At 39.6% G+C, this 22,500-nt stretch overlaps 1 protein-coding gene across 1 annotated transcript in view; it reads left to right on the top strand.

Moving 5' to 3' along the window:
- The window catches only part of LOC122812865 (adapter molecule crk-like), a 63,486-nt gene that overhangs the window by 38,308 nt on the left and 2,678 nt on the right, over positions 1–22,500 (top strand). The window contains exon 2 of the mRNA XM_044084907.1: positions 16,208–16,714. Coding sequence (XP_043940842.1) covers positions 16,208–16,714 — 507 coding nt within the window. The remainder of the gene's footprint in view (positions 1–16,207; positions 16,715–22,500) is intronic.

Here is a 22,500-nt window from a genome sequence, read left to right as displayed (position 1 = left end):
AAATTGCATTTGAATAGAGTAAGGGAAGTATTTTGTTTTATGTGGAGTGGAAGGTGGTTCCATAGAACCTGTAATCTGTGTAACTGTGATGCATACCAATCCCTCCAAGATGTTCTATTTATTTTGTAAAAGAGACTGAGATTCTTTGAGAAGATGTTTATGATACCATTCGGCTTGTGAATGTGTAATAGGTCTTACAGAATGGGGTCTGTTGAATTTCTGTATGCAAGGCAATGTACATCTCTCAGTGGTCTGTATAATACTGAGAAGGACAAGACTTTGAGGTGGTCTGCATAGTTTTTACAGTTTAGGCCCTTGATGTTTTTAGTGAGAATCCATGTTGGTCATTCCAGTTGTGACAAATGTTTGGATGGGTAATTATTGAAAGGGTGCATTATACTTAATGATTGGCCTAATAAGTACCAAGTACAGTGCAAGGCATCTTTATCTTACTAAATAATAGTTATTGAGTAAAAATTAAAGAAGCAAAAACTGCTTATATACCAAAGCAAGCACTGTTATCCTGTCTGCCAAAATTATTTTGAAAGTTCATTAAAGATATTACTTACCTTTATTCAGCCTAGTCAGCTTCCTCAAGCAGCCTTATTGACTCAAATCAGTATAGAAATATTGTTGGATTTAGGCTCAGTATCTGTATATATGAGCTGTACTATGAAAAAAGGCTTCTTTACAACAGTGAATATGTGGTGATTAAAGGACAGTTCATCGCTGACTTTGGTTGATAGATCCTTTACTATAGGATCTATTTTGAGGGGTGTTTTGTCAATGGGGTACTTACAAATGCAATCATGTTTGCTGAAGGGTACAATTGTACATCTCTTGGCATTTAGTTTTAGCCCAGGTTTTTGACACCAGCTATTTGTTTAGGACAGGTCCTCTTGGCAGATCTTGGTATCCTCTTTGGCCTTTATCATGGCACCAAGTTTGCAGTGATCTACAAACTTGGTCATCTAGAAACTCACACCATTAGCTTTGACCACTGAGAAGTAAATGAAAAAAGGAGTGACCTAAAGACTGAACCCTGGGAGTACACTGCTAGTTACTGGTCTTTTGGAGGAGGTATAGCTGTCCCCCTAACATCTTGTGTTCTATTTGTGATCCACTTTGCTAATGAGTTACATAGGAATTAATATTTACCTAGGAGAGTTTATCTGCAATACCTGAGTCTGGGATGGTGTCAAACACTTTGTGAGATCTGGATTTGCACTGTGCACTTTTTTGCCCTAATCCATTGCTTTAGTAACTTTTTTGAAGAAGCCAATCAGGTTATGTGGGTTGAGTCTGTGGGTTACCTATATCTTTATATATTAATTCAATAATGATCCTTTCCATAGCCTTATAGATGAGATTGGTCAGGCTTGTGGGTCTACAGTTACATGCATTTATTGAAGCTTTTACAAGGGAATGACTCTTGCTACCCTCCATTCATCCAGCGCAAAGTCTGTTTTGAGGCTCATATTGAGTAGTTTCTGTAGAAAATCAGACAAGTAATGCTTCAGGCGTACTGGTAAGCAGTCTGGTATGTTATCTGGCTCCATAAGGTATAGTGTTCCTGCCCTTAGATAGTGCCCTGAGAACTTGTTATTGGGAGATTTGAGTTAGGTGTAGATGTGTGGGTATATGGTCTGAGAATTTTGTAGGAGAGTGGGGGGGGGGGGTTGAGCTAAATCTACCTGCTAGTAAGACTGGCTATGTTCTCTAGTTCTGAGTATGTGATTTCAGTTATTATCAGCTCTGCACACTGCTTGACATTGTTTCTGACATAAATATAAGTAAATTATTTGACAAACTAGTCTGTTCTCAGATACTTGAGCCCACTATTAAATAAAGTTTATCATCTGAATCCTAAAATGGTTTCAAGAAAAGACACAGTATTCTAACTGCTGTTTATACCAGAGCTGATACAATCCACACCACTTTAGAAAATAAGCCATAACAGATAAGGTATTTCTGGACCTCAAACAGTATTGAAACTAGTTCAGCTGGTACCCTGGGCAGTTTCCCAGACCGGTGCCCCCTCAACCCAAAGCTGAGGGGAAAAAATTTCAATCCTGAAGTTGACGGTGAAAAAAGTCCTTTTTGTTTCTGTAACAGTACCAAGATGCTTGATATAACTGTAACAAGCACACTGTTACAGTAACTAGCATACACTTGGTTTCAACACAAGTGCAAATGTTGTATCTGCATTCATTTATGAAGACCCTGTTATCCAAAAAAAAAAAAGTCCTATGTATGTGTATAACAGGATACACACACACACACACACACACATATATATATATATATATATATATATATATGTGTGAAAATATGGCTTACTATCAAAATAGTCAAATCACTTACCACAACTATGCACATCCCCGAACTGCAACAAAGAAAAGCCATCCAGCCGACTGCTCAGAATGTCAATTTGTTGAGTAGGAAAGAATTGCCATTCGACAGTGACTGGACCACTCACCATCCACAATATACGTCGACTATCATCCATACATATTTCTACTGTTTTCCAGTAACCCCCTGCACCCCCCACACCCCCTGCTGCTTATATATTCTAACTCCAACATTGCACTACAGTGAGGAAAAGAGTAATTTTCCAAATCACCACTGTAGTGCGAGCCACTTCATAATGCTGATGCTCAAAACTGTGTGTCGACATTTTGGAGTTGACAGGATTTGCATTCGCAGTTTTGCCTGTTTGCAGCTTTAAGTTCGACCTGATATATATATGGTTTCCCTTCATATACTTGAAATGCTGAAATCTCGAATTTCAGCATTTCGAGTGTATAAAGTCGAAACCAGCACAACACTGAAACCCCACAAAGCTGAAATCACAAACCCAAACATACATGCACTACACCACACACAAACCACAACACCTACACCAAAAAAAACATAAAAACAACAAAACACCACACATACCTACACTAAACATAAGCAGGGGGAAAGTCCCCCTGCACCCCACCCCCCCCCCCTACTTATATATACTAACTCCGAGATCGCACAAACAGAGAAAAAAACTCAAACGCGCACACTTAACAGTCCCTCACGCGCACACACACACACACACACACACACACACACACACACACACACACACACACACACATCAGTTACAAAAACACTCACATACACTCACTCACCTATAAGTCCGAACACAAACATCCCAAGCAAACGCTTCTTGTAATGTAGCATCACTGCATAAGCGCGGATTCAACATATTCGCATTCACGCTTATGCAATTTCGCTATTCTGAAGTTTCGGCTTCATGCACTCGAAATGCAGTGAAATTATATATATATATATATATATATATATATATATATATATATATATATATATATATATATATATATAAATATAGGGTTACTATCAAAAGTTCGAAACTTAGTTTACTGTTGTTCATATGGTTGAGGGTATAAGTGCAAAACTTTAAAATCCTGAGTGGATTTTTTGTCACCTCTGAAAAGTCGAGATGTAGCTTGAATTTGTGGTTTTGAGCGTCGATGTTTACAACTGGATTGGAGATCGCACTAGAGAGGGGATTGGGAAATTTTCCTCATTGTAGTATGATCTCAGAGTTGGAATATATAATTAGAAGGGGGTGAAGTGCAGACCCCCACATTTGTAGGACATCCCCAGACTTCAAGGTAAGTTGGGTAATCTCAATAATGTCGAATTTGACTTATCAACATCACCATGTTTATTGTGGTGAAGGAATAATGGTGTCATTTACATCCTTTTGGTTCGAGTAAGTCATTACTCAAACAACTGATTATCAGAATTTTGATAGTTAACTATATATATATATATATATATATATATATATATATATATATATATATATATATAAATAAAACACAGGAGACTAGACCACATAATGTATATTTTGGACTCTGACACAGGCTAGAAGTGCCAAGTTCCTTAAAACTTCATATGTATTATAAACACTTAGCCAACATGTTTACAATTTTCCTCAAAGTAACCTGAAGTAATCTGTAATTGCATTATTAGACTTTTGAGAAACAAGCACTCTTAAGATAGCAAAGCAAGCTTTTGGTGTTGCTACTCCTAGTATTTGGAATAAGTTATCTCCTCAAGCAGTGGCAGCTGGTGACTTCAAATCAAAGGGGGGCTGCAGGAGACAGCTGAATGGGTGGGGTCAATGGGAAGGGGTGTGACCAACTAGAAAGGGGAGGAGCTATGCTCAAAACCACAAAAACTAACTTTAATTAAATACGCTGCCCTGGGTGCAAAACCGTCATTATGAGAGTCCAATCAAGACAAAAATAAGTGTAGAAGAATAAAAATATTTCAATGCATTGGCTGTATGACAGCTTATTTCATATTTAGATGGAAAAAAAAGGTTATGAGGCATGAAAAAATAAATTACTTTTTAATACATTACTGGAATGCCAGTCAAAATCAAGTATAAGAAAAACAAGCAGCACTCAACTCAAACCACTTCTCCTTGCACTGCAGTTCTAATTATAATTTATATTCAGCTTTATTAAAGTACCAAGTAACATGCTGAAAGTAGAAATCTCTTGTGATGCCCCCACTTGTAAAAATGTTTCTTATCTAAAAAAGACCTGGTGCCTGACAACTATCTACTTGGGGAAAACATGATCAAAGTAAAAAATGAAAAGCAAACAAGAAACAAGCTCAAGATACATTGCTTAAAGGATTACTGTACAGGTTATGGACCACACATGATTGGAATTCTGTTTAGTTTATGGTTAAAGCCTGTAGAGATGACTGGAAGTCTCCAACAAGTATAATCAGCTTTTTAAAATAATGTAATCCTGTCCTTCAATACCCAAGTCTTATACGTTATCTAGTTAAGTATTCTCTGCATGGCAACAACAGAAAGGCTTTCAATGTTGGCAATTCTTTAACAGTATGCTTATTAAAGCTTACTTGCATCTTACGATCTCAGACAAGCTTACCTTATGGTCATTAAAGCATTGCTACTTAAACACAGAGCAACAGGCACTTTCTGAGTAATAAGCATAAATCAACAGTACAAAAATATGACAGAAACCAGACCATTCTGCAAAATCAAGGACAGATGAAAAGCCACTGTAGTACTTGTGTCTACCTTGGATGGGGGGACACTCTGCACATTTACACTGCATGCCTTGCTTAGACACATCCAGAGTCATTACATGGGGGAGTGGGGTGCAACAAGTATGTCACAATTTGAAATGTCTCTGACTGACTGTGATGGCCCTGACACATTTGTCATACCTCTCAACCTCAGAGCAGGAAATCTGGACAAAGCCATACATAGAAGTGGGACAAAGTCCCAAAAATAAGGACATTTTTTTTAAATATTGCTCTTATAAACTTAGAAAGATAATAGAATAGGTCTTGCTTTAGTATGAATTTTCTGAAGGGTATGAAATCTGAAACTCAAATGTCTGTCATTATTTTCTGACTTCAGTCTTTAATGATTTGTCACCAATTTGCCAAAAAAAACCCCACAATTTTATGAAAAATGGACCAAAGATGTGGTGCAAAAATATAAAATAGCCACACAATACAGCTGGGAACCTGTCAAAGAAGAGACACTTTAATATTAATACTGCTAACTTGAGCAGCTGACAAAATAAAAGAATCTACATGCATTTCTGAAATAAAAGTAATCTATAACTTTGATTATTACAGTTATTTCTTAATTGTAAACCCTCCATGTTTTCTTCCAAATTTGCTATTTTGCGGAGGGATTATTAGGGGGAAGAGCAACATTTTGAGCCAAAATCGGGGACAGTTGAGAGGTTGGCTATGCCTAATTCTATAAAGCAATTTATTTGCATGTACATCTCAACCTGTTAATGCAATAAATCTGGACAAGGCCAAATATATTGTTGGAACATATAAACAGTAGTAAAAATTGCTCTTGTATAAACTGAGACAGTTGATTTGCCAGAAAACCACAAATTTTATGATGAATAAGAAGCAAAAATCTATTCATTCTTTGAAAATCTGGACAGTTGGGAGGTATAGTTCAGCTGGGCCTGTCTGAGTTTGCCACCCTTCCCCCTCACAAAAATCATGGTCGAATGGAGCCTCTGCAGCCGTTACACTGATCCATTACTTGGCTATTTCACTCCATTTACCATAAACACTAATGTGCATACTGCTTTACTTCTATGATGATTTGGACTTCATTTGAAAGTTTTATTTTGCATTTTACAGCACAAACACTAAGACATCTGCTAAACAAAGCAATGCAGTCTCACAATGAAAACAGACTCAGCATTAAAACTTCTCTGCTCTTGAAGCTCACATTCATTGAAACAGCATTGAAACCCACATTCAAAGAAAATACATGTTGCCAGTGGCAGATAAAGATTAATTTTAGGCTGTTTTCAAATCATAGGCCCCTTGCATATAAAACATACATGAGCTCTTTGATACACCTTCCTGATTGTACTAAATTATATTCCTTGTGCAATACAGTACAGTTGTTAGAGGGCATTTTAAATTTGTTTTGAACATTTTTCCAGTAAGCAATGAAACAAAATGCATGCACCCATAATGACAAAACTGCCCAGTTCAGAACATTTCCATCATAAAAGTCTACTCAAACTTCTACAGTCCACCATTATCAGTAAATATGCACAATTCTATAGTCCACCATTATCAGTAAATATGCACAATTCTAAAGTCCATTATCAGTAAATATGCACAATCTCTGAAGAAGTAAAAGTCATCTAAATAATTCCACATTAAAGAAATCTGTAACTAATGAAGAGGTTGCTGCTAGCAAACACCTTTATATTTCATGGTTTCATCGAAAATAAAGTGTCTTTTGCCTCTGAGGAATAAATTGCCTATATTACATTAAAAAATGATAAGCTAGTAATATTGCAAGAGGAAATGGATGGCAAACTGATAACAGGCTCATAGTTAGTATCTTCACCAAGGAGGACATTCTCAGTACGGCAGCATCCACCCCTTGTGGGAGTAGAACCCACAGCCTTCTGCATCAAAAACAAGTACACGACCTGTTGTGCTATTAACAATGCAAGCAGACTCAGCATAAGCAGCACTAAACTTCTCTTCCCCTGCAGCTCTCAGCTCCTTGTAAAATCTACTCAATATTCAACTGCATCTCAACTTTGCAGCACAAGAAATCTGGAAAAAGCCAAACTTTATTGGGGGGGGGGGGCAAAAGCCCAGGAACCAGGGACACATTAAACACTGCTTGTATAATCTTGGAAAGTTGCTAGAATAAAATGCTGTATTACCACCATACATTTTACTGCCAAGGTCCCTGTGCAAAACAGTCAGAGCAACATACCACTATGCCAAATCAGCTGCTTTGTGAAAGAGAGGAAGACTGAAACTCAAATGGCTATCATTTAGTGAATTCAATTCTCACCATAGCTGTCAACCTCTTAGTACAAAACACCTGGACAAACCCAGTAATGAGGGAATACAGCCCTCAAACATATTCAGTGAATTCAGTTCTTGCCATAGCTGTCAATCTTAGCACAAAAAAAACTGGACAAAGCCAATAATGGGGGAATACAGTCCCAAAATAGGGACAAATTTCAAATATTCATCTTATAAACTTAGAAAATTGCTAGAATAAAAGGTTGTGTTACTATAACACACACACATACACCTACCTAATATAAGATACACACACCACTGCTAACTCTCAGGCAGACACATACACTCACACATGCAGCCCATCACATATACATATGCATATGCCCCTATCCCTACCTCACCACTAAACTCCCCAGTATCTACCTTAATGCAATGGAAGAACATGACCCTATGGCCATGTTCACTATCATGAGCTGCCAGGAGTAGCAGTGCTAATTTATGCAGTTGAATGAGTCTACGAATAGCTTGGCTATGTAAGCACCTTACTGTCGGTAGTTCCAAGGGGAAAGCATCTGGCTAATTATTATATGTGTCTCCCTCTGATTACCTCATTAGCATATAGCATAGCCACGAAGACAGCCCAACATGCTGATGCACATTTTCCTGCAAAAGCACTGTGATAGGTCTGTCTCTGAATTCAGAATGGTTGCCATGAACTGTACACACTGCATGCACCTCACAATAACCTTTTCGCCTATGGTCTTGGGGCAAAAACATTTTGGATATTAAATACAAAATGTGTCTTGTGGATGAAAATATGACTAGAATCTGAGCAATTGCAAACCTGGGTTTATATCATTCAAAATGGATTACATTGCAAGGCGTAATTTACCATGTTAGATGTCAGGCTGACAAAAATGGCTAATTCATTACTTTACATTCAATTTTCTCACATCTCAAAAGAATGATTTATGTTTTATTCTCAAGATTTTTTTATAAGTAACCAGATGAGCTGCAAGGAAAATGGCTTGAGCTGATCATTATTGTGTTATAAATCAATCATCCATCTTATCTTATACTTGATTTATCCAATTCAGGATCTGGTGAGACAAAACTTATCCTTATAAGTGATAAGTATTAAGCAGGCCACAATCTAAGTATTTCCAATTTATATATCCCTTTGTTTAGGGATGTGTAGGAAACCAAAGCATTCAGCAAAAAACCCAAGCAGGCACAAGGGAGAATACGCAACTTGCACAGAGGACAGACCAAAGCCAGGAACCAAACCACAGAAGGTATTGTAAGCCAGCAGTACTAGCTGCTGCAACCTTATGATACACATTATAAGTCCGATTAAAGTGTTGAATTGTGAATTTGGCATCAGAATAATGACAAGTCATGCATCTGAGATTACATATAGAAAATGAAATGCATGTTTTTAACACTAGTAGTTACTTTTATTTTTTTATTTCATAAACTCATTACATCATTTTTGACCTTTCATCATGGGAAAAAGTAATACTGTTTAGGTGTTGCTGAAAAGATGGTTTCATATACAGAATAAAATATATCATTCTAGGATGGAAAGCAAGTGATTCAAGTCCTTACTGTAAATTCTGAGCTGATAGATCAATAACTCTGTCTGATGATACAGCAGTACTAGGATCTTGGATACAAGCACTGAACACTGATGTTTCTGTTACATTTAACAGAATAAATGGAATAAATGGTCATCCTGTTTTGTATTACCACTTAAACAATTGTGGTAAAATTGTTCACATTCAGCCTCCACTACAGTTTTGTAGTATGACTATTAAGTCAGTCACTGGAATAAAGCAAATCACAATGACAATATCACAGGTCAAGTAGTGAGTGGTATATCAGAATTTGACTATTTCTTTATTATGGCTTTAGATGTTCTGGATTTGCATAATCATGTGTCAGTTAAACAATATACAATTATTCATAATGGACCAATATTAATAACACACACAGTATATAAATGTTCGAACAAAGGAAGAAAATAGCAAAGCACTGTTTGCACAAAGTGCAACAGAAATGCTGGAAACCTTGTTTGTGTAAAGATTTTTTAGCATAATCCATGGAAGAAATGAAAGAATATGGTGAATTATAATCACACAAAGCTAAATAGAAATGCAAGCAACATTGGTGCTTGTAGTCCCTCTAAAACACACAACAAGAAAACAAGAAAAAATAAATACCACACAGGGACTATTCAGTGCTGCAATGTAAAACACACCCACCCACATGCACACAAATATGCATATATTTTTTCTATATTTATATATATATATATATATATATATATATATATTTATATATATATATATATATACACACACACACACACACACACCTTCTGTAGCCAGCGACCATCCGACCATGTCTACACCTACCTTCTGAAGCCAGAGACTGCCCGACTATGTCTGCACCTACCTTCTGAAGCTAGCGACAACCGACCTGCAGGGAAGCCACATAATCCAACAGAACCAATCACTCTACACAATACCTGCACAGCGAAATCCCCACGAGAGCTGAGAGAGAGCTCTCAGCTCACTCCTCATTGGCTCTGACTACAAAGGAAGCAGTTCGGAGCTCCTCTGTTCTGTGCGGTTGTTGACTGCACAGATTTCTGGGTACCCTGCAGCACAGGTTTCTGGGTACCTGTTTTTCTGCATTCAGACTGCCGATAAAGGCAGTCTGAATAGATTTTCTGTTTCACGGACTGTTTTTCCTTTTTTTTTTCGATGTGGGAGGGCTGCAGGCCGGCAGTCCGATAGGACGAGCCGTCCCTATCCTCAAGTAAGAAACCCAAAAATACAGAACTGTCTTGCAAATCATTTAGAAAGCCATTTGTAATTACAGAACAAATGTCACTGCTTTGGGACTGTGTTAATATTTCTCGCAATCTGTTAGCTTGTATAAAGATACATTCTAAGAATATAAGAATATAATTTACTTCAGATGAGCTATGTGGTTATCAGCTGTCTTGCTTGCTGTACACACTGGAATTATCTTGCTACCTAAACAGGAAACACTACTCTTAAAGTGAATAAATTTTTTTCCAACATATCTCAATATTCTTTGCAATACTAATGTATCTTACATCAGAATCACGTTGAGTTCTGCTAAGTATATTTTAATTTCTTATATCCCAAAATGGCTATCATGGGAATTGCTGATGTGATTTTGTTTTTTCAATGTCTTTTGGCTTTTCCCAGTTAGGGGTTGCCACAGCAGATCACTAGTCTGCAGATTGATTGGCAGTGTTGTTTTTATAGTGTCAAGTTGCCAGCCTGGCACACAACCTTCAAAGAAGGCATACACATACACCTACTTGCATGTCTTTTAAACTCACTCAACCACAAGGAGGACATGCAGACTCAACACAGAAGGCATTCCAGCCAAGAATCAAACCAGAGAACCTGTTGCTGTAAGATGACAACACTAACCGCTGTACCACTGTGGCCAACTTTCTCATCCTCTAAGAACAGAGAATATATGACACAACCTAAAACATAAATGGTGGTCTCACTTTTCCATCCATTTAGCTGCAGTATTAGTGGAGTGAGTCACTTGCTTCTTAAATGGTATATGAAAGCAAAGTCAGTGCTTTGTTTTAACTAATAGGACTTTCATTTTTGCTTGTTCTAAGCTTGTAAAAGCAGTGGATGTCTCATTTATAGGTTTATAGGTTCATAGGTGTGTACTAGGCTAATGGCCCTGGAGCCTTTACAAACCGAGCCCATAGGATTACCCTGGCATCATGCCACCTGACCTTAGTTCCAAGTGCCTCTGTCGAGTAAGGCTACTGGAGTGATCCCTGGGGTGAATTTTCTATTTCCCATCCACTCATCTAGATTTCTCTTGAAGAGGGCCAGTGAGGTGCTCTGCTTGACATGTATGGGAAGTCTGTTCCATAGCATGGGTAATCTCTGGGTTATGAACCTGTCCCACCAGCATGTTCTGTTGATTGTGGTAATGAGGTTGAGGTCTCTGGAGTGTGTGGTGCAGAGGGAATGGGATTTCATTAGATGTAGCATTTCTAACATAGCTGGGTCGGACACAAGTGTTTAAGGCCTAGGATCCTCTTTGTGAGGTACTTTTGCGGCCTCTCCAGTTGTTGCAGGTGTCTAGTGAGATACATGCCAAATGGGGCATTGTACTCGATGATTGGCCTAATGAGGGAAGAGTAGAGGGAGACAATGACCTCTTTCTTCCTGGATGCAAAACCCTTAGCAATGAGATGTGTCACATAGAAGGACTTTCTGACCATAGTGGCAACGTGGTGGTCAAAAGAGAGGTTGCTGTCAACCTGTGTTCCCAGATTTCTTATAAGGCCTATTGTGTTCAGTGGACTACCATCAATGTGGTAACTCAAGGGAACCAGTTTTTTCCCAAGGGGGACGACGACACATTTTTTGACATTGAGCTTAAGGACATGGTTCTGACACCAGTCATTGGTCTCATTAAGGCCTTCCTGTAGGATGTCAACATCACTTCGGGAGTTAATAATAGCTACCAACTTGCAATCATCTGCAAACTTTGTCAGCCAGAGTCCCTTTGTGTTGGCCTGGACTTCAGTGAAGTAGATACCAAACAGGAGAGGACCCAGGACCGAATCCTGTGGGACTCCACTACTGACTGGTCGGCAGTCTGACTTGGAGTCAGCTGCTTTCACACTGTGGGTTCTATCTGTGAGCCAGTTTGCAACCCACCTAGTGATATAGGGGTTGATGTCTAGCTTAATGAGATTTTTTTATGATTCCTGAGTAGGTAATGGTATCAAAGGCCTTGGCCAGATCAAGGTAGGCTGTATGAACCACCTTGCCTTCATCTACAGCTCTGGTGACTGACTCAAAGAAGTCGACCAAGTTGAGCAGGCATGATTTACCCTTCACAAAACTAAACTGTGTAGTATCCAAAGTTTGGAGATTCCCTATATCCTTGTTTATTAGGTCCATGATGATGCATTCAATAGCTTTGCATATCAGACTCGTCAGGTTAATGGGGTGATAATTTCTGGGGTCTGTAGTCACTCCTCCTTTGTGGAGAGGGATGAATGTAGCAGTGCACCATTCAGTAGGGACAAAGCCTGAGGTGAGGCTGTGATTGAACAGGGCACACAGGTGAGGTGCCAGTTCACTCTGTAGTTCATGTAGAACACAGCCAGGGATATTGTCAGGTCCCATAGAAGCTGTATTCTTTGCCTTGGACAGTGCTGTTTTAACCTGTGCAGCAGTAATACTGGGTGCCTGGTAATCTACTGGTATTGTGATTGGTCCTTTGGGGGGGAGGGTAAAGTTAGCACTGAATCTGTCGGCCAGTATATTGGCAATATCTGTTGGCTTGGTATAGGAGGTACCATTGTGCAGTAGCTCAGAGCAAATCTGAGTATTGCCGTGGAGATTCTTTACATAACTTTCAAAGACGTTGTGGTTGTCTTTACTATCTGCTGAAATTCTGTTTTCATAGCTAGCTTTAGAGGATTTGATGAGGGATTTCAACCTTTTGTTGAGGCTGATAAGGGAGTTTTTCCAGTCTTGTGACTTCACCTTATTTTGCATCAGTTTCCTCCTTCTGTTGTAGAGTTTGTTTATGGCAGGGGACCACCTGATTGCCTTCTTTTTTTTGGAGGAGAGTGTCTTGGTTCTTTTGGGTATGGTGAAATCCATGCATTTGTGTACATGTTCGTACAGTGCATTGGTGTATGATTCGGTGGTCAAGCAACTATTCTCCATTTGCATGTATGCTGTGAAGTCAGCCACCTCTGTTTATAGGAACCCAAAGTTAGCTTTGGAGAAGTTTTTCATGGTGGCTACCTTGGGTGGGTGGGTGTGGGGGGGTAGGGATGTGGATTTCTAAGGTGATTAGTTTGTGGTCAGATCTAACCAGGGAGGAGTTGACTACTGGTGTAGAGCAATGGTCGCCCATGTTAGTAATGACCAGGTCAAGGATTTTGCTGCTTCTAGTGAGGGTAAGAACGAGCTGGTCCATGGCATTGGAATTAATGAATTCTAGAAAGCACTGGGCAAGTGTATTGGTACATCAGAAGTTTTATCAGTTAATGGAGGGGTAGTTGAAGTCACCCGGTATGAGAGTGTTAGGATGGACCCTAATATTCTCCAGGGTGCTTAGGAACATGAAGTGTGAGTCCTGGGACATGGTTTGGGACCTATAGCAGGCTACGACCTGAATTGCTGTCTTATCCAATGTTAGCTGCACCTGAAGTATCTCAGATGCGTTATATTGGGCTACCAGTCTGGAGGTGTGCGGATCCTCTATGAATATGAAAACCCCACCGCCTTTGGAGTTTTGGTCCAAGTTCTGGGGCTGAAAGGTTTGGAATGAGTTATAGCCTGGTAGGGCAGGGGTGCTTTCTGCTGCTTTGAACCAGGTCTCTGTTACAGCACAAATGCCAATGTTCTTCATTTCAAGGAATGCTTCGAGCGAGTGAATTTTGAGATTTAGACTTCTAGCGTTAAACAGCATGACTGTCAAATTGCATTTGTAGCTGTTACGGTGGTAATTTGGCCTTTGGAACACCACCTAAAAAAAGCACTATAGGGGTGGCAAGAGCCTTGGCCAGTATTCAGAAGCCCAGGGGTGACAGATGCAGGCCATCTCTGGCAAAGCATCAAAGTGTGTCAATCATGTCATCCCAAGCAGACAGATACTGGATACCCTTTTCTTCAGTATAAAATGGGTAAAAAGTAAAGCTTTATTAAGTTCTCAAAACTGTAATTCTTAAAACAAAAATTTCAGACAGTCCTTCACCCACATTCTTATTAGGTGTAAAAGTTGTCAGCTCTGCTCATTCAACAATGGTTGAGACTTGCCACATCAAGCAAATAGTAAAGTGAAAGACAGCTGCCTGTAGTAGCTAATAACTATGCTTACTTCTGTTGTTACATGATTTATGTAGATAAATGCAACCAGTCACTTGCAAGTGCACAGTATGTAGTCTAATTTGGGTGTCGAGGTGTTGGAGATCCACATCCAGGACAGTAGCACATAATCCTTCTATGCTCTTAGTGCCAAAGTTGTATTTTCTGGATTGTTCATTGAAACAGACTAGCAGCATCTACATCTCATTTAGTGGCATTGATGGCCACTAGTTCTTCTCAAACAATACATATCCATGTCATCCAACTGGTTGCTTCTGAAGGCGACAGTGAAATGTTCTCTGCAATTCCCTTGTAGATGGTAGCCAATACGAATCCTCAGGCCCCTGTGGACAATCCATTCTGTAGAATTCAATATGTGCCACACAGTAGTGTAGCTAGGGTGAGCGAAAAGAACAATTGCCCTGGGCACAAAGTCTTAGGGGGCATGATCGTCCATCCAACATCCTGATCGATCTTTAGTAAAGTATCAGCTTTTAAAAGCTGGTATTGCATTTATGGTCAAACATGAGATCTGTAGCACTCTGTGTGTGGTCTAAACTGTAGCAAACTGCTTGTTACATTATAAATACTGTTTAAAAGTAAAAAAAAAAATTTTTTCTTAACTAATCCTGAGCGTTTTGTGCAGGATATAAACTGTAGCAACTGTTTTCTACATTTGTAGCAAGTAGTTTGCTACAGTTCAAAATATTTTTTTCTCCTTTTTATTTTACTGTAATGTGTGGAAGGTGAGTAGGGGCATGGCAGAGAAATGAGACTTGAGTACCTGGAGTGGGGGGTATGTAGTGTATCTGACCACCTGAATGGTGTGCCAGTAGAAGGAACATACTTTTTTTTTTTTTACTGTTTGCTTGAGGAGCTCAGTGCTGGTTGAGTCAGCTACAGTTTTGGTGTCATATTACTGTGCTTTCTGATATAGGGCTGTATAAAAAGTGTGAATCACAAACGCAGAAGTTTCCAAAATGAAGAGCTCTGTCTGTATACCTTGACTTCAGCTCACAGAAAGTGTAATTCAAATGAAGACCCTCTTTCCCCTCCTTTCTGGACGGTACTGTCTTTACAAGTTGAGACCAGGAGTAGCAGATGTCATCTCAGCATTAATGTACCTATCTGTTAGTGATGTCTGGCAAAAAGATACTGACACTCAGTTTTTGAGTCAGTGTGCAGCGCAGATTGCTTACCACCAGAAGCACCATAAAGAAAATGAAGTGAGAGACAAACTACTGCAATGACACTGACTGAGAGCTTGTTGTCCTTCTGTGCTTTAGAGATCCAGTTCTTCAGATGGAATTTCACCCTGGTACCATCTTTAGTTGTGTGAGTTTAAATAGAAGTGTGGTGCATTTTAGGAGCTGTAGCACCTTCTGGATGAATGTAGTGTAATGTTCTAAGGGTGAGGAAGTCCCAGGTGATGAGTATGTGTATGCCAGAGGTAATGGAGAGAAGGCTCATCCTTCACCCACCCACAAGAAGAAGATATTCTAAATATTTTTTTAATCTAATTTGTTAGTTAAAGGGTTAATGAAATTGTCTTTCTCAGACCTTTATCACTTAAGGTCTGGTCAACAAGAGCAAGGTTAAAACTGATACAGATGTGTAATTTTTTGTGGTAGATTAGCCGCTGTTGATTGAATGAGATAATTCCCAGGGAATATATTTGGCAACAACTTGAAAAATTAGATGAGGGGCTTCTCTACTTGAGAAAAAGTAACCCAGGATCTGAAAGTGGTAAATGTGGGGGAAACAACTTCCATTGTCTATAAAGAATCTGAGGGTCACATAAACACCAACATGTAGATAAATCAGCAAAACAAAAACATTTACAAGGTAAACTTTCAGACTGCCTTCATGTGTGTTACCAAGTGGTAATCATCATTTTCTGTTCTGTTTTTTTTTTTATATTGTTTTCACAAATATAGGTTTCACATTATATTATTCACAGTGAGCAAGGAAGACTGAAGATTGGAGATCTTGAGTTTGAAGATCTTCCTGTCCTTCTGGAATTTTACAAGGATCATTACTTGGATACAACACCTCTGACAAAACCGGTCACTAGAGAGAAGCCTCCAGTCTGCCTTATCACTGTTACTCCTCCACTGCTAGAGGAGGATCTAGTAATGGCTTTGTATGACTTTAGTGGCAAAGATGAAGAAGATCTGCCTTTCAAGAAAGGAGAGATAATGAAAGTTTTGGTTAAGGATGAAGAGCAGTGGTGGACAGCAGAAAACAGACAAGGCCAGCGAGGGGTGATCCCAGTTCCCTATGTGAAGAAATATACACAGTCGACTGAAAGCAGCCAGTTCTCATTATCTGGGGATAAGTCATATCTGAATGTTCAGCCTGTCCAGCAGAAACTTCCAAAGTGGGCCAAAGCCATTCAGCAGCGACAACCCAATGCTTATGACACTACAGCCCTAGGCTTTGAGGTGAGGTCTTCAGTATTCCTACTGTGTTAAGCAGCTTTAGTGCTTTTCTTCCTTCTAACTTCATTTACAGTGATTAGCTTATGTCTCTTCTCCACACATTACGAAATGCTGGGCAACCACCTTACACACACACACACACACACACACACACACACACACACACACACACACACACACACACACACACACACACACACACACACACACACACCTTTGCTTCTTTCCTACAATAATGCTTTTGAAAACAGTGGACTTTTTAGTTTCTTCCACATTCAGGAATGCAATCTTGTAAGTAATTGTTCTTTGTTTGTTAATATTTATCTATTAGAAACAGGTGTGGGTGGGGGGGGGGGCAGCTATTAAACTGCAGATACTCTGTCTGTGTAATGCTACTATTTGGTGATCCCAAGAAGCTCCCCTGCAGACCTTGGTCACATCTTCTAACCCTAACCCTACCTATGCCCCAACCCAACCATACACATTGGGGTATCCTTTCCCTAAAATACCATTAAACAATACACACACACACACACACACACACACACACACATGCCACCAGCGAACAAGCACAACACTAAAGCTATCCTCTCTAACTGTTACTCTAACTATATCTTGCGAACACTCAAAGACACACACTCAGTCCGAATGATGAGGTTTCAGCACTGCTAATAATAAAATAATATTGATTTGTTAACCAGGTAGACCACTGGACACACAGTCCCTTGTCAGGGGTGACCTGGAATAAATGTCTAGTTAAGTAACTTGTTCAAGGTCACACAGTAGGTAAATGAGGGTTGTGGGAATCAAACCTTGTATCACAAGAACTACAGCTACACTCTCCCTCTTACCTAAATTAAATGTTGCACTATTTGACTACTCCTATACAAGACAGATTCTACATTCTACAACATTTGACACCAGGAATGCATTCAATTAATGAAACACTTGACCAATAGTATTGAAACATTATCTCTCTTTTATATATAGATATATATATATATATATATATATATATATATATATATATATGTGTGTGTGTGTGTGTGTGTGTGTGTGTGTGTGTGTGTGTGTGTGTGTGTGTGTGTGTGTGTGTGTGTGTGTGTGTGTATATATAAATATATATATATATATATATATGTGTGTGTGTGTGTGTATATATATATATATATATATATATATATATATGTGTGTGTGTGTGTGTGTGTGTGTGTGTGTGTATATATATATATATATATATATATATATATATATATATATGTGTGTGTGTGTGTGTGTGTGTGTGTGTGTGTGTATGTGTATGTGTCTATATATGCTGGAATGCTGTGTATTTACATATATACATAGGCATGTATATCCTATATGTGTGAATATGTGTATGTGTGTGCCTATATACAGATTCCCATCACAAGCTCAAAGTTTCAAAACTTCGAACTGCAAATGGTCGAGACCTTATGATCAAAGTTTTAAAACTTTGAGTGTTTTGAATGAAGATCGCCATACAGTGCGGAACAGGAAATTTACAATTTTCCAAGCTGTAGTGCAATTTTAGAGTTGGTATATTTATTTAGCAGGGGGTGTGGGGGTGCAGAAGGTCTTGCCCCCCTGCAAAAACGAAAAAAAAAAAAATGTTGGGCTTTTATTATTTTTTTATTACAATTTCGAAGTTTAAAAATTTCAATCTTATGGTCTCAACAATTTGTAGTTCGAAGATTTGAAACTTCGAGCTTGTAAAGTAGATGCATGTGTGTGCATGCCTGTGTGTGCGTGTGTTTAAACCTCTGCATCCTGTTAGTGCAGCCCTCTCTCCTTTTACATCCATCACACTACATGGCTCAACTCCTTGTTGGGAACATGAATTCTAGCATACTGTTTTTCCTGGATTTCTGCTCTCCCAAGTGGCATAACATTGCTGTTTTGTACCGTCCTAGGTGCCACCTATTTACTCACCTTGTACACTACATGAATATTAGCTGGAGACTTCTTGCTGTTTAACTAGCTCACCGATCTTTAACACCATCATCAAACAAGTTGATCTTATTTGCTGTCTTTGGTATGGTAGCAGATATAGCTGACTCTGACAGAGGAAGGCTGTCTGTCCCTGATGCGTAGGCAGATATTTCATTTTTCCCCATTTCTTACTCATTCTGCATACCTGTAGAGCATTGTTACAATGTTTTTCCTGCCAGGACCATGGGTTATCATCAGGAGTGCCCATTACTCCAGCAGTCCCCTTTCTACACTATTCTTTCACTTCACTATCCCCAGGATAGCCCTCCTGGGTAAAGGTATCACCTCTTTTAGGATATGTTTGTCTTGGACTCTGCGGTTAGGATTGCATACTTTGTGCTGCATTTTGTATAATGATTATAGACTGGTCCACTGTCATCCACCCCCAGGCCTTTCCCTTGAGCCATGGATGTGGAATGATGGCAGAGTGCTTGGCAAATCCCCAAGTAGAATAGTAAGATAGCTATATTGCCGCCTCTATCAGGATTGCTGTCTAGACCCTGACATCCATAAGCAGCAACCTGAAATCAGTCCTTGACAACCCCCCCAAAGGGAAAGCACCTCATAAAATACTCATGTCTACCTTCCCTCCATTGCTGTGCAGCAGCCATTGTCAAGCACTGAATCTGGGTCATTGATGTATTCAACAGCCACCCCACTGCACGAGTGAGCTACTGCTGCTGTTGTGAATACTTCACATGTGCTTCTACTGCATGTATCATGTCAGGTCTGTGTTATGCATACTGTTTGTATATCAAACTTAAGAACGTCTGCATATAATCACACATTTGCCAGTAGTCTTCTGAGTATTTCTAAAAGTAATCTTTAATGATTTCATTATTTATTATTATGTCATACTCTTATATCAGTCTGTAACCAGAACTCATTTATAGGTTTTTACTTTACTTTTTTAACTGACTTTTCTCAAATGTTTCATATTATCTATAAATATATATATATGTAAATATGTACAAAACTATCTCTTTTAACTGCCCCTTGTCATACTCAGAATTTTTTTGGCTAAATGTGTATCCTGGTTACTGCTTTAAAAAGTCTGTTGAGGTTTCTTTGTTGAGGTCTGCTCTCCCTTTCTGTCGTTTTCTGCACGTGTACATTGGCCATGTGTATCTCTGGCTCTGTGGCCACACCTGCCTATCCACAATGTGTGTTACAGAGGTCATACATTGGCCATTGTCAGAGTACAACTAGCTTAATGTATGTTGCTGTTTGAAGCAGGCAGGGTTTCATTACTCTGTTCCTCTTTCTGTTGCCTCTTTGCCAGATGGAAGTCTTTCTTGAAGCAGATCTGTACTTTCAGATACACTGCATTCTGTTGATGAGTAGGTTGGGATTTTCTAATTGTACCGATACAATTTGCGCACCACTTTTGAGCCAGGAACCAGTCGATGTGACAGTGTGCAGCAACAAGGACTACTTTTTCTTGCAGTTCTGCCATTTAGTCAGCAAATATTATTTTTGTTTCTTGTGCTCTTTGGAGGCTGTGATGGGTGTTAATACAAGTTTGAAATCAGTGGTGTAATAAGTAGCACAATTGCCTTTGTTCCAGAAGGCTGTAGGTTCTTTCCCACACCAGGCTGATTGATTGCTTAACATAAAATGCTTTTCCTGGATATGCCACATCAGTCCAATATAAGGGGATATTGCACTCCTGAATGTGCTATCCTTTGGATGAGACTTTAAGCTGTGGCCCCATCTGCTTAAGTTAGTGATAAACTCAGATGGCTGTAAAAGATTTCATGGCACCTATCAAAAAGTGTAAGGGCAGTTTCCCAATGCCCTAGTCAAATTTCCCCTAGTAGTATAAATGCCACCTCAGGTCTCCCCTGAAAAGAGGCTACTAACCTAGTGGGACTTAAAGGATAAATAAATGTAAGACATTAAATTTTCCTGTTTCCTTTCTTCCAAGCCTGAAGAGCTTTCTATCATATCAGGCTCTTTTGTTTCTACATTGCTACCACTGACTTTGGGACACCACAGAGCTCAACTCCCTGAAATTCCTGTACTCGGTGGTTTCCATTTATGTGACACTCCCCACTGCGATACATGTCAGGAGGGCCCCCTTTTCAGGAGAGGCCTAAGTTATAAGGGTACAAACCCTCATGCTTCATTGGATGGGACATGCTTAGGTAAGAAGTGTATCAAAATGTGGCTCACAGCAGGTTTTTGCCTTGCCTGTGTCACATGAGCTAGGCTTACATCACAAGTTGAATGTGCAGAGGCACCATGAGGAAAATCCTCCCAAGTTAAGTAGTGATGTGTCCCTCATTTCCTTACCCACCTGCACTGCAGCAATTACTTCTTGGCACTGCCCTGGCATCACCACCACCACCACCACTGTATATGACTGGACTTCATGCTTCCACTAGCATAGCTTCCCTTTGTGTAATGATTTGAGCAGGCATTCCTTCTTCATTCCTCACCCTTCACCATCACCTCCTCCAGTATCCAGGCCACTAACTGAGAGTGGGTCACCTGTGTCAGATTCCAATCTTCATCCTGCTCCATTGAGCCTCTTCTTTCTGCCAGGTTCTTAGGTGTTACATCTGCCTGCCATTTTGTATTTCTTATCATCCCACTGCTTCTCGCCTTGTTTTTGTTCCATGTTGCTAATGCTTCTCTTGTATCTTTGTATTCAAATGGTGTTTCATATACCAAAGCAGTTTCACTTCTGCCCTCGATGCCAAGGGCTCAGTTTCAGAAGTGCACCTGTGTCACTGAAGGGCTGATATGGATTGTAAAGACTGAGTATCCAACAGTGGTATGGGGGTATATGCTGTGACAGTGGGATAGGGAAGCCCATTGCAAAATGGGAGTAGGAAAACACAACTTAGGAATTGGAGAGTACAGACATAGCCAGGAAAAGCATATTAAATGCGGAGAAAAACACTAGTTTGTCTGGTTCCTCCATCCTCCCAGTACTACTTACATAGTCTCTCTTCCTCATCTACTCAACACTGCAAGGCAGTGCCATTGTCTCTTCTCCCCCTGTCTTCTGAACTCTTTTTCTTTCTTGCATTGCCCCCCCCTTGCTGTGACACCATGCACCTTAGCTACATCATATTACCTCTCCAGTTGCATTTCTAACCTCCTCACCAGATTCTACCCCCTCCCAGCAACATACACTGGTTCTATCAGCTACAAATGTAACTGCCTCTGTTTTAGCTTCTCTGCCCCATTTCGGCACTTTGCCCACAAACACTTCCTCACACAATGATCTCATCATTCATTATTTGTGACGTTTGTCAACACGCTTGTAACTGAGCTGAACACAGTGGGTAAAAAGCAAATCTTTGCTACTTGCTCAGTTCATGATGTTTAGTTCTGTGTTGCTGTGTTGTACTGCAGGTTTTTCTGTGGTGCTTTAGTTAGACTATGATTCATTGCTCATTTCATAGTTTCCAGTGCACAATTACTGATGTTTGGTTAATACAAACTGAAGACAGAGTTCTCCTTTTACACTGACCCTGACATTCGTACTAAGCCTGCGTGAATGATCAGTCCCATTGGAAAACTGTCATAAAGTGGTTCCTTTTCGGCCTATTCAGGCAGTTTAATTTGCTGATAAGAGTTTGCAGACAGCCTGCCTGGATGCCCAGATGTAGTTCTCACGACTTTCGTAGAATTTCTTCTGGTATGTGTAGTATGATTCACTGCAAAAACATCCTTGTAATGTTTGCTTTATGCACACAGTTACAGATGTCTTATGTTTCTAGTCTTGTCTAGGGGTGCATGACAGAATGTGACAATCCTAAACCAGT

The sequence above is a fragment of the Protopterus annectens genome, chromosome 10.part0, assembly GCF_019279795.1.
Source record: "Protopterus annectens isolate FY-2018-M chromosome 10.part0, PAN1.0, whole genome shotgun sequence".
NCBI classification, from domain to species: domain Eukaryota; kingdom Metazoa; phylum Chordata; order Ceratodontiformes; family Protopteridae; genus Protopterus; species Protopterus annectens.
This window is presented reverse-complemented; position numbering and strand designations above follow the sequence as displayed.